The 13,848-nt window shown below is 36.8% G+C and overlaps 1 protein-coding gene across 1 annotated transcript; it reads left to right on the top strand.

Annotated features, from left to right (window-relative positions):
• Positions 1-5,325: 5,325 nt before the first annotated feature.
• N7457_006194 (uncharacterized protein) lies at positions 5,326-5,946 on the top strand (the record flags this gene model as incomplete). The annotated part of the gene is made up of 1 exon (XM_057177238.1): positions 5,326-5,946. One exon carries the CDS (start codon positions 5,326-5,328, stop codon positions 5,944-5,946), a length of 621 nt encoding a protein of 206 aa, XP_057031540.1.
• Between the last annotated feature and the right edge of the window lie 7,902 nt (positions 5,947-13,848).

The raw sequence follows: 13,848 nt of genomic DNA, 5'->3' as shown, positions 1-13,848 counted from the left end.
TTGATGCATCACGGCCCCCCGGAAAACACCCCCAATTACCAACCAAGATGACCAAGCCACGGGCCTGATCAACGCTTCAAGGACTTGGCGGACCGTTTTGGATAATGCACGCAACACTTGCTGTCTCATTAGATTATACCCGCATGGCGCTAACAGATAACCTGTGAAGACGAGGTCTGTTTGCCTTGCGCGCGGTTGATACCGCTACGATAGACACGCCATGCAAGCGCCCGTAGCAGTGAACTGAATTCAGGCATTTGGGAGTGCCCATTACGCGGACAGCCAACACATCTTCAGATGCAAAGGCCCCCAGAGCCGTTGAACAGTGCTTGTGGGTGGAAATTGGATGTTTTCAACGGAGTGTTATGTGGAGCCACGCAGAGAGCAAATCACAATCATCCGCGAGGCGGCTCCCCAATTGCCAAGCCGGACGGCGTGGTCGGAGGACGAGATCAAACACCGAGCACCTGGTGAACGGGCTCACAAGGGTATCTTCAGGAGACCCGAGTTGAAGACGAAGGAGGTTAATTCTTCAATCCACTGATATGCGTATCGTCATAACATTCGAACATTAGCGGGTTTGGGGATCAAGACTCCAGTGTGGTTGTCCTGGGTATGATGTCGATCTTTCCAACTTGGCCCCCAATTACTGTGGGCCTCATGCCATCGAGTCATGATAGGGGATTGTCAGGCACTAAACGCATCTGTAATTAGTTCGATCCTGCCCTCATTCTACCTGGTGCAGCGGGCATCACACAGCCTACGGAGTACGGAGTAGTTCGGGTTGTAATATTTCAAATCTGCTCGCGTGCTTGGCATGCATGGTAAGGAGAACTGAGCACCTGGAAGTACCAACTAGCACGGTCTGTTTCGTAGCCTTGGGGCCAAAAGTCCGAACTGCGCCATTCATAGTGCCTCAAAAGAAGCAATCGGGCTTTGGGGAAACAAGCCTCAGTTCTTCATGGAGGGCTAATTTCCACCAGTTTTAGTTGAACTGAGGCTCCAATCAAGATCTCAGGGTCGGGGCCTGTTAGAATTTTATGCAATGCGTCTGGTTGATAAAATGAAACTTAACTCGACGACACATGTTTCGCATATCAATTGACCATCCATCACTCTGGTTCTCGGTGGAGATCCTCAAGATGCAATTCCCGATCCGCCCATGACTCGCGTGGCCCTTGGTCTGTCTCTTTGAGAAATGTCTTCAGTGCAAGACTCATAGCTGTTGAATAATGTTGTCCAGGCACTGCAATAAATACCAAACAAACGACAAACTGGTTGTGTTGTGTTGACTGTGACTGTTATGCAAGCATAAGGGAGAAGGGTCCACCAAAACACGTGCATGTCAGCGATTTGGTTCCCCGGGGCCAAGGCTGAAGGCACCAAGGCCTTGACCAACGTCCCCGGAGACATCTGTAACTCACAGATAAGCAGGTGCAATCTCCTGGAAAGTGGCAGTCATGGAACGGCTGGTCCTGTGAAATTACTGTCATGACGACAAAGCTCTACGGAGCACTCAGTGCTTCGTACATTCTTACCAATCAATGCGACAGCCAATGAGACAGGACAGGGTCCCCATGTCAGCCTCAACTCGCAAGGCTGTGTGTATAGCCCTGCGTTTGGCATTTTGGGGTTCTCAGTCGATACAAACCCGGTGGATTATCCGACAGAACGACACACTCGGTCGTCTATCGCCAGACATCTGATGCACCCATGGAATACAAAGCGGGAGGAGGAAGATGGGGGACGAAAAAGGAGACAAGATGGAAGGAATAAATCAGCACTTTTCCAGCCTAGCGGTTACCCCCGGGCCTCGACTATCTTCATGGCCCTCTCCTCGACACCACTTCCACGGCTGTCATGGTCGACATAACTGGCCATACCTCAGCAGTCCACATAACCTGGACCGACGGGTCCTGGGCGATTATCTTTTACGGGACCGCACCCATTGAAGCCTTCCGCATCTCTGCCTGCATCACTAATCTCGGCTCGCGAATCTTCACTGTTGGAATGAGCCAGCATATCCGACAACCTCGAGCCTAAGGCTCGTTCGGACCAGCCCACCTAATGCTCCAACACTGAACATTCCCGTCTTTAACTAGGCGTAACAAAGCCGAGAAATACAACATTCACCCACAGAGGTATCGTCACGCTAGAGCTCCGATCTCAATGGGAAATCTTTGATCTCCCAGTGTCATCGTAGAACGCAAGCCTGACCCAACCACCTTCTGCTATGCCAACAACGCCCATCAAAGCCATAGAGACCTTTTCCAGGAAATGCCGTTCACAACGGATAATTCTGCATTGGCCTTCCGATGAGTGGACGAGGCATCGGCTGATTACGAGCAGAGAGATACAAAAGCACCACCTTCACGACGAATGATCACCACACAATCCCCCTTGGCTAAGGTGTAATTCAAGATTCACCAACAAAACGATGCATCTATCAAATTAGGGTAGCAGGACACCTCCCTAGTACGTGGTTAGTCGGATGGTAATCTGCCTTTCCAACCGCCCAAAAAACACTAATCATTGGCTGTGCGCAGCCATAAGCAGCCACCATACTCCAAGGAGTGTAGATGCATCAAATAGATGCAATATTGTTCATGTATACATGTCAGGAGATATACAGAAAACACTCAAATGGCAAAACCCTCACTCGAATTCTATTTTGTTATGGAAGAATCAATATCAAACGATTTTGGAACAAATTTTACTGAACTCAGTTCTTCATAGTAGGAATTCATAGGTGATGATGGTAGATGATTGGGTGAAACCCGGGTGATGCCCGGGTGATGATGAGGCTCAGGTGCGGGGATCATGATGAGGTAGCAGACACCCGGGTTCATACTTCATACCTGGGGAATGGCCAGTGCCCCGTGCCGCATAAAAATACTCTCGTTTCCCAGGCCTCGTCCATGATTTCACCATTCCATTGACTTACTTCATATACCATCTTATTTACAGATACTCTACTATAGCCATGAGTTCCTCAACCGTTAGTGATGCCCTGTCTCAACTGAACCCTTCTACTAACATGGAAATCTCCTATAGACTCTTCCCGATGCAGCAGTTGAATGGTACTATTCTATGTACGGCTACGACTCGGACTGTACTGGATGTCACGGACCAATTCCGGCTGAGGAAAAGTGCTGGAGCTGGGATTCAAAGATGGGCCAACCCAGGGCAGGTAATGGACCTTATTGTCAGACTTGTGTGAGTGGTTTCTCTTCATTCCCGTGAAAATTATGAAAGGATATAGTTGGAAAATACTAACTCGGTGTGTATAATCCAGTATCCAAAGCATAAGCGAGCCCATGACAGCGTTCGAGGCAGCGGGTCGTGATTATAAAGCGTACACACTGTGAGCCACGCGTTTTTTTTTCGACGGACATTACGGGAGACAATTCGACGGACGGTGGAGTAGATCTGCAGTATAATGCTGATATGGTATGGTGCCAAACGTGCTGCTTAGGTGATAACAGTGTATTGGGGATTTTTCGTGCGAACTACGTGACCTTAGGACGACTGTGCGGAAGGGAAGATTTGTTTTGCGCCTTATTAGTCATATATCCTTGAGATATTCAGTGAAATCCAAGTTTTCATGTCTTCTAAACGATCGTTATATGTTGGTAAGAGTGAGATGTTTCACCAAATTGGGGAGTGTAGTGCGGAGGGGTTTACTTGAGCGAATGTCAGTGGACCATTTGCTACCGGGGAACCAAGTCATGAAGGCTAAAGGTTTCAATGGTGACCCTAGTATGGAGTAATCAATCTTCATAAGTCTTTCTATCGCCGCCAGAATCTCCACGTCGGGATCAGCTTATTCACAGACATTAATGACGTGAAGAACTCGCATTCTCGTCAAAATACGCTGAGAGCGATAGGCGCACATTCATTCGATACCCAGAACGAACAGAAATTTCTCCCAAATATGCTCTCATAACCAGTTGCATTTCGAACGGTATTGGCCATCTCTTCGCGTAGGATTTCGCATACGCTAGGTATGCTCTTTTGCTATCCCACGTCGAATCCCAAGTCTTGGAGATGTTGCAGAAGTTCCCGAATCCATCACACCAATTGCGCTATATCTCACATCTCATCAATCTATCCGTGCGGCATACGGAAAGTCAATTCGGAATCTGGCGAGTAACTTCAGCTACATTTTCACAATGCCGGTCATCGGTCGCTTTCCATGGCGATCGAAATAACGTGCTATGCAGAAAGTCTTCACATATTGACCACAAATTTCGCCGGTGTGATAGAGCTGAACGGGGCCTTCTCGGGTTTTTATGATTGAATCAAAAGGCGCAATCTTCCTTGCCAGCCGTCTCTCTCGTTTGTTATACCGCAGCCGCCATAATCTCTTCATCATGCCACCAAGAGAGCGTGGAATCTTTATGCGCGTACAAACTCGGGATTGAGATGCGCCTGTTCAAAGTCACTGTGGTATTTGCAATAATAAGAAAATTATGCGCTGAGAATGAGACTGCAGATATGAATCCAAAGTATTCTGCCCATGCTTTGATTTAAAAGACCGTCTGTGGTACCTCCTCAATCCCTGCTGATGTTTGGGCTGGGAAGGGTGCATTCATGGTGTTGGTTTCGGGTTGTTTGGATCTCGATTGGGGTTATGACGTCATTCTCACATGGCTGTTCGGGCTGGGGAAGCTAGCTTCTTAGCTTCGTCTGTTGAGTTGTTGTCTTCTCTTATCCTCGCTTGTGATCTAGTTAGTCTTGTCTGGCAAATGGAAGTTTGTTCCCACAGGACTTTTCTTATGGTGCCGCCCCGATGGATACTACTTTGGTTTCATTCAGGTTCCATAAAAGCATGAAGGGACATAGCGGCCAAATGTCCGATGCCTGGTCTCGTACGGTGGCTAAACTGGGGAAGTACGATCATGTGTCTCCGCAAACGGTCGGGCCGAGCCGACCAACTCGTCTGGGGAAGGGAGACCTGGCCACTTTACCAGCGAGAAGCGGGGTCGCCTATCATACCACCATGAGCGGCTAGTTTAAAAATGTCAACAGACTCTCCTTTATTTTATTCCCAGCATATCGTTCTCAATCTTTGAATTACTATAATACCGTTCCCTTTCCACGATGCTGCGCACCAGGAGAAACCTCCTCAGACTTGCACGACCTGGTACCCATCCACTGAGGATTCCCACCGTCACACATAACTATCTGTCCTGTGCACTATATGCCCCAAGAAAGAAGTTCTTTCATACGCATCAAATTCCTGATATATTGAATCCCGTGCCGCCGAGGGTCCGATTTCAACGTGACCCAACACAATCACCAGCATCTCAACTCCAAAGAGTCATGGAAAATGATGGCTTCCGCACGTGGGGATTTGTGCTGTACCGCTGCACATACAAGAGTGACTCAGACTGGGAGAAGTTCATGCAGCGATACCTCGAACCAATTACGAGGGTGCTAACGGATGGCAATGGAGCCGATATCCTCGCTCGCTTCGCACCGACTGTATTCGAGGACCCGTCCTTCGAGGGCGCGTCTTCGTTTACCATTCGGGATCATTTTAACAAGTGGGCGACTACTGCACCCCAGGAGGAGCAAGGAGTCTCGGCAGAAGAAGCGCAACAGAAACTGTCTGGCCGGTACAAGTTTTGCATTATGGCCGACGAGGAATGCGTGCAATCAGTTCTAAATGCTCCAGCAAGCGACTCATCTGATGCCTCGGCCTTTGTTCGGCTTGTGTATGGCGGATGGAAGCCATTAGAGCTAAGCGATGAAGAGATAGCCGGATATGATCATTATGAGCCGGAGGTCCTCGATCCGATTGAAGGTTGTACCGAGCGGGATGTCGGGGCCATGAGAGTGCGTTATCAAGTTGCTCAGCATCACGGATATGCGGTCTTACACGATAACCTTGACTGGGAATTGAAGTATGTTCGCGCTCCCAAAGTTGGTCTTTGTATATAATGAGAAGACTATTCTAGACAAGCAGGACCTGGTTTCAACACGGGAGAAGGGCAAATACGCCATCAATGCAATATGATTTACTATTGGCGCTATATAACGAGTTATTTGGTTAGCAAACTAAGCCTTGAAGATAAAGCACAACTTGAAACAATGTAGTTGGAAGCCTTGACTTCCCTCGCAAAGACTGCATTTATAGAATCGCTCGCCACTCCTCCAGCCTTCAATATATAAAGCGCCCGGTTTTCAAACTTGTCGGAATATTTCCAGCTCGCATACCCCTTTCTACTATATCTGCAAGAATAAGGTCCATTCCTAAAAGGCCAAGCCTAGTACAAAGTAGTTCCAAGGCTAGGGACAGCATACCTGGGGCTCCTAGCACCGATGCCGCAATCGGCAATGGCTCTTCTCGCTCTGTCACAAGTCACGACGGAGTGGTATGGAATATGACCAACTGATAAACATGTGAATGGAATTTCCCAAATAGCCCTGTGAGCCTTCCTTACCTATAGTCGTGAGTTCCGGTCCTCGCATCATTGGCGACATGTTCAACGAAGCATAGCCACTTAGGATAGAGAACGGTCTGTGGAAAATAAGTGAAAAATACGACGCAAAGCACATTAACCACGATGATCAAGCAACGAACGGTATCTCGCCATCACGATAATTTGGCTCCCCGACTTCAATCGGAAAGACCATGGTCGAGACTGAGCTTAAGGAATGTACAGAAAAGCTTAGTAAACTAATTCTGAGCCTTCTAATTTTTTTTTGCAATCTCTACTAGTCCACTACTCAAACTCTGAGGCGGCCATGTCACATCATAGGATTGCTAGGTTTCTAGGCTCTATATCTGGCATATACCAAAACTTGTAGGTATTGCTCAAAGCCTTTAGTGCATAATATCATCGAAGACCTCGTTCTCCTCGGTGCAGTCGTTATCAGAATCGATGATATTCGTGAAGTCCCTTTAGCTTGGACCAATTCTTTCACTGTATATCCCAGTACTCTGTACACGTCGATTCGACTTTTTGAGACATTACAAATGAAGAGATCTACTAAGCCGAGTACGATGCGAGAATAGGGAGAAACTATCTTGTATTTTGCTAGACTTCGGAAAGAAGAGGACGGGAGGACAAGGAAGAGAAAAGAAGAGAGAAGAGAGGAAAAGAGGAAAAATCTATCTATCATGGGGCCTGTCGGCCTGAGGCACCTGCCTCAACAAGAGAACTTCGGATGATTCTGATTTTCAATGATACGTTGACGTTGAAGCTTATTTCAACTACCACTCTGACTCTCCCTAGCTAGTACATTTGAGGCTTCTTCTTAATGATGCAATTTCTAGTTCAAAGCTCGATATTTCCTCATAACGACACTGGGAGGGAATTGTGATGTGCTCGAATAAGGACAAATGAGACATGTAAACATTCGAAGGACTTTGTCTACTTCAGCATGCACACTCATGACCCTGTAATTATGTAGAGTTCAAAGAGCTATGATTCTCTTTCTTATTCTACTAAGCACATACGACCATAGGGTGTGGAAAATAGGGCTTCCCGTCCGCTTAGCCGTACTCAAGCCACACGGTGAATATAGCCGATAAAATAAAAGCCTAAATGATTAAAAGTAGTAAGACTTACTCCACTAGGGTGAGTATGGGTGATTTAGGTGATTTAGGTGATTTAGGTGATAGAAGGTGGTAAGCGTAAGTAAGGGTGAAAAGTGAAAAGTAGGGTAGGAGACTTAGCTTAGTATCCCCTAGCCGCCTAGCACTTAAAAGAGACTACCTAGCTCTTATCTACCGTTTACTTCTTTACTAAGCCCTATTATTAATATAGAATTATCTAAAAAAATTAGTTTAGATCGTAAACTATATAAGTCTTATACTATATCTCGTAGCTTTACTATAGAGTACTAATATACCTTTAAAGAAAAAGATAATATTATTTATTATAAAGTATTAGCGCTAGTTATACTTAAAAAATATAATACTACTCTACTCTATTAGACTTTATAAGTTTATCTATAACTAAATTATTTTAAAAAACCTCTATATTTAGGCTAAGGCGTTATACTTACTATTTTAAGGTTTAAGCTTTCCTTTAGCGAAGAAAATAAAGTAAAACTTTTTTAAGATATACCCTTTCTAATACTATAGAAGTTAAAAAATTATATCGAAGGCTTTATAGTATTAAGAAAAAACCTATCTAGTTAAAGTTTTACGTTTAATATTTTTAATAATTTTATATTAAAGTAATATCGTAAGACTCTTTAGTAAATTCCTTTAAATATAAAAAAAGATATTTATAATATAGGATAATTCTTTATTAAAAAATTAAAATATACTAAGTAAACTAAATCTAATTTATAGAAACTATATTTATATCTAAATATAACCTTAATATAAAGACTTATAATACTTTTTATATTAATAAATAAGATATTTACTATCTAATTTAATATTTATTTAGGGATAATTAGTATAATTATCTATATAAAAGAATATTACGACCCTCTACTAGGAGAGCGCCTCACAGGCTAGATCCCGCCTAGTCCTGTGACCCAGAACCCGTAACCTAGTAGGGGTAGCATGACCCCCCGCCAGAGACTACACTAGGAAGACTAAGTCCTACCGGGTCAGGGGACCTAGTCCCGTGACCCGCCAAAGGTCGTCTATATAGAGACTACTAAGGGAACTTAGCTCTTTAGCGATTAGTTTATAAATATACTAGTACTCTACTATTCCTTCACTCTAGTTCTATATTACCTACTAGGACCCGCTAATACGCCGGTCCTAATATTCTAATCGCTAAAATCTTAATTAAACTAGACCGTTAGAATACGTAATATCGACGACTTAACGTATAAGCGACCGCCTAAGGGGAGCCTTAGCCCCGATCGCGGAAACGAACGACGTCTTAGGACCCCTATAACCCCTACCGGAAGAGGTAGAGATATAAGAAGTCGATAATAACCCTTAGGGAGGAAATCTACCGGATCCGATAACCCTAACTAAGGTAGATAAGAAGGTAGAACTCCGAGAGTTAGAGACCTTTAAAAGATATCTAGCTCTAGTAAAAGAGAAAAATAGGATCTATATAGAGCTATAAGATAAAGAAGAAAACGTAGTAATCCTATAGACGAGAATATAAGAATCTAAAATCTATTAGGGTTTACTAAGTAGTACTACTAACTAAATTATTTACTAATTATCTAATACTATCTATATAAACTTAATTATATTATAAGAAAGTACCGGAGACTACTTATCCTATTAGAAGGAAGTAAAGGAACTATATATATCTTATAATATAATAATATATAGAGCTAAGAGTTTAGGTAAATATAATCTCTTTAAGTTAAACTAAAAAGCCTTTTAGAATAGATATTTTAATTAATTTATTAGCGATATATATAAGATAGACTAAGTAACTAAGTTCTTAGCGCTAAAAGTTAATATAATATAAATAAAATATTATAGGAATAATCTAAATATAATATTTATTTAGTTAGTCTTTAAAATATAGATACTTACTTAGATTACCGACTTTATTAAAATATAATAAAAAACTAAATATAACTAATAGTAGATAACGTAAGCTAAATATTAAGATATATATTAATATATTTTAAAGCTTATTAGATTTTATAACTATCTAAAAGATATACTAACTAAATAGATAAGAATTAACTATTTAGAGATAGGTATTATTAAGAAAATATAAGATAAAGTAAAAAGGTTTATAACCTCTATTATAGATTAATAAGATAACTAGATAGCCTTTTATAATTAAATTAAGAAAGTAATACTAGATAAGATATTATATTTTAGAGAGACTAGGAAGATAACGCTAAGAAATATTATAGACTTATAAAGATTTAGTAGAAGACCTTTTAAAAGAAATAGCGCCTTTCCTATATAATAAGCTATAACTACTATAGAAAGTAGAAAAGCTATTATAGAGTCTAAATAAGACTAAAGTAGAAATAGTAAATTCTATAACTTTTATAGTAAGCCGGGCTACTATATAAAGGACTACTATAAAAAAGCTATAGTAAATATTATAGCCGCGGAAGAGTTAAAAAAATAGATAATTCTATATTATAGACTTTTATAGTATTAGAGATAGTTCTCTTTAGAGAATATAAAGGAGTATACTAAGTACTTATTTATAATATACTAATATTAGATATTAAGACTAAAGCCTTAATAGGGATAGTTAAAATATTAATAGATAATAATATAATCTAGAGTTTTATAAGTTAGAAATAGATAAAAGAGAACCTAAAAGAAATATATATAATAAGTACCTACTTAATAGAAGCTATAGATAGGTATAAGATCTCTTTATATAAAAGTTAAGAAGTATAGCTTAGCCTAATAGACCGGAATAAAACTTATAAAGTTATTAAAATAATCTATAAAGCTATAAATATAATAATTTATAATATAATCTTAGAAATAGATTAGCTTAGACTAATAAATCCGGATATTAACTAAATAATTAGTAAATAAATATATAGAAATATAGCCTTACTAAAGATTAAAATCTTTCCGCTAGAAGACTTTAAAGAAGAAGTAAGATTATAAAATATACTTAGAGAGCTATATTTAGATATCGATAAGATTACTAAAGAGTTTATAGTAATACTAAAAGTAATATAAAGCTTAGATAGGACCTTCTATCTAGTATAACCTCTAACTAAACTCTTACTAAAATACTAAGATCTAACTATTATAATAAATAAAGAAAGTATTATAGTCTTTCTAACCTACGTAGAGTATAATTATATAATCGAGCTAATACTAAGTAAGATACCTACTTAGAGGCTAATATATATACTATTCGCTAAGAAGTTAAAAGTCCTCCGCTAATATATTAAGAAAAACCTTAAAAAAGACTAGATCCGATACTTAAAGAGTTTATTAGATATATCTATCTTTTTTATACTAAAGAAAGATAGTAGGCTTAGACTTTATATAGACTATAGAGAGTTAAACGCGATTACTATTAAGAACCGCTACTTTCTACTATTAATTAATAAGTCTTTAGTAAGATTATTAAGAGTATAAATCTATACTAAACTAGATCTATAAGATACTTACTATAAGATCTATATAAAATAAAGAGATAAATAGAAGATAACATTTAGATACCGCTATAAATATTTTAAATATATAGTAATATTATTTAGACTCGCTAATACTCTCGCTACTTTCTAAGTATATATTAATAGAGCCTTAGTAGGATTTATTAATATCTATTTAGTAGTATATCTTAATAATATACTAATCTTCTCGAAGGATAAAGAGACTTATATATATTATATCTAAGAAATACTAGAACGCCTAATTAAGTAGAAGTTATTTATTAAATCTAGTAAATATATATTCTATATAAAAAGAATCGACTTCTTAGGCTTTATTATCTTCTATTATAGAGTTATTATAAACCTTACCTAAGTAGAGACGATAAACTAGTAGCTAAAGTTAATCTATATCTTTAATATATAATAGTTTATAGGCTTCGTTAACTTTTACTAATATTTTATTAGAAAATAGTTAATAATTAGCGCTCCTCTTAATAATCTAATTAAGAGGCTAAATATATAAAAGAAGGGAAGAAATAAACGCTAGAAAAGGTTTATCTTTATAGAAGAAGCGTAAGAAGCTTTTAAAAGAACTAAGACTACTTTCTAGACTATACTAATATTTATATACTTTAATACTATATTAAAAACTATAATAGAAACGGATACGTTAGGAGCCGCTATTTATATAATTATATTATAGCTCTATAAAGATAGATATTAGTATCTTATTACTTTCTTCTCCTAAAAGATATTAGTAATAGAGAGAAATTATTAGATCGGTAACTAAGAAATATTAGTAATCTTTATAAGATTTAAAGAATAGCGCTACTTCTTTAAAGGAAATAAATATCTAATTATAGTAATAATAGATTATACTAATCTTATCTAATTTATAATAACTAAAAAGCTTATAAGATACTAAATATATTAAGTAGAATACCTTATAGATTTTAACTTCGTTATTATATTCTATCTAAGGAAAATAAACTTTATAGACGTTTTTAGTAGATAACCTAACTATATAGTAGATAAGCTACTAAATACTATAAATTATAATATTTTTATATAAAGACTTAAAAAGACTATTAGTAAAAATACTATTTACTAAAAGGATCTATAAAATATAATATATCTAGGCGTTATAATAACTATAGTATATATAGAGATCCCTATTAAGTCTATAATAAATAAACTATTAAGTTAAAAGAAGATACGCGAAGTAGTTAAAGGAGAAACTATATATATCTATAAGCTACTAAAAACTATAATAGAACTTATATTTAAGATATAGGCGAAGAATAAGTTCTATAGGAATATACTTAGAAAAATATAAGAAACTAGCGATTTTAAATAACCCCTAAAGATATAATAGAGTATAAGAAGCTAAGATAGACTACTAAGATATAATAACTATATTTATATTCCTAAAAGCGAATTTATAATCTACTAAGAAATTATAAGAATCTACTATAATAATCTATAGGTAGACTATTATATAAGAAAAAAAACGCTATAGACTATTAGATATAAATACTAATAAAAAACTCTTATTAAGAATATATAGGATTATATCCTTATATATTATATTTATTAGTCTAATACTATTAAATATTATAAGCTATATAGACTACTTAAACTACTATTAGTACTAAAGAGACTAGATTAGTAGATAAGTATATATTTTATTATAGGCCTATTACCTTTAAAATAAGAGGGAAAGGCCTATAATATAATTATAGTTATAGTCGATCTATTCTTAAAATATTCCCTCTATATTTCTTATATTAAAGACGTAGACTTACTAGAATTTATAATCTTATTTTATAAAAAGGTTATATCTCTATAGAGAATACTAGAAAATCTTATTAGTAATAGAGATACTATTTTTATATTAAAATTCTAGAGTTACTTCTACTATCTCTTTACTATAAGATATAGACTATTTATAATCTATTATCTATAAACTAATAGATAGACTAAGAGATAAAACTAAAGTATTAAATATTATCTATATAATATAATAAACTAATACTAAGATAATTAGATAAGATAGATTTCCTTTATATAGATTATTTATAATATTATTATTTATAATATACTAAAAATATCTCTAGTTAAAATATTACTAGGATTCTAACTAGAACTAAGAATATTAATACTAAATAGAAAGATAGAAATCTATAATAATACTAAAAGCCGTATAAAGAAAATACTAAAAATATAAGAAATATTAAGAAAGCGCTTAAAAAAGTTAAAAACTATAATAAAATAAGTCTATAATAGGAAATATATAAAGAAGTCTTTTATAATTAGATAATAGGTTATACTAAGAAATAAGTATATTAATTTAAGATAACTATATAAAAAACTAGATAACCGCTATATAGGACCTTTTACGATAGTAGATATAGTAGGATAATAAATATACTAACTAATTCTTATATTAAGATATTATAAAATTTACTTTATATAATATACTTTAATACTAGAGCTATACTATAGAGATCCGCTAAAAGCTTAAAAGCGGCCTAATACTATACTAATAGATAACTAACCTAAATAAAAGATCGAGGAGATTCTTACTAATAACTATAAGAGCGCTAAATACTTTATTAAATAGAGAGGATATAGGTACGAGGAAAATACTTAAGAGCTAAGAGAAAATATAAAAAATATATTAGTATTTAAGAGCTACTATAATAAAAAGAAAGAACGGCTAGAGTATATAATACGCTAAAGAAGATCTATAAAGAAAAATTTAATATAATCTAGGATTTACTATTAGATATATTCTAGAAAGGTTAGAAAAACTAG

The sequence above is a fragment of the Penicillium paradoxum genome, assembly GCF_028828445.1.
Source record: "Penicillium paradoxum strain IBT 22861 chromosome Unknown utg000005l_segment0_segment0, whole genome shotgun sequence".
Lineage (NCBI taxonomy): Eukaryota > Fungi > Ascomycota > Eurotiomycetes > Eurotiales > Aspergillaceae > Penicillium > Penicillium paradoxum.
This window is presented reverse-complemented; position numbering and strand designations above follow the sequence as displayed.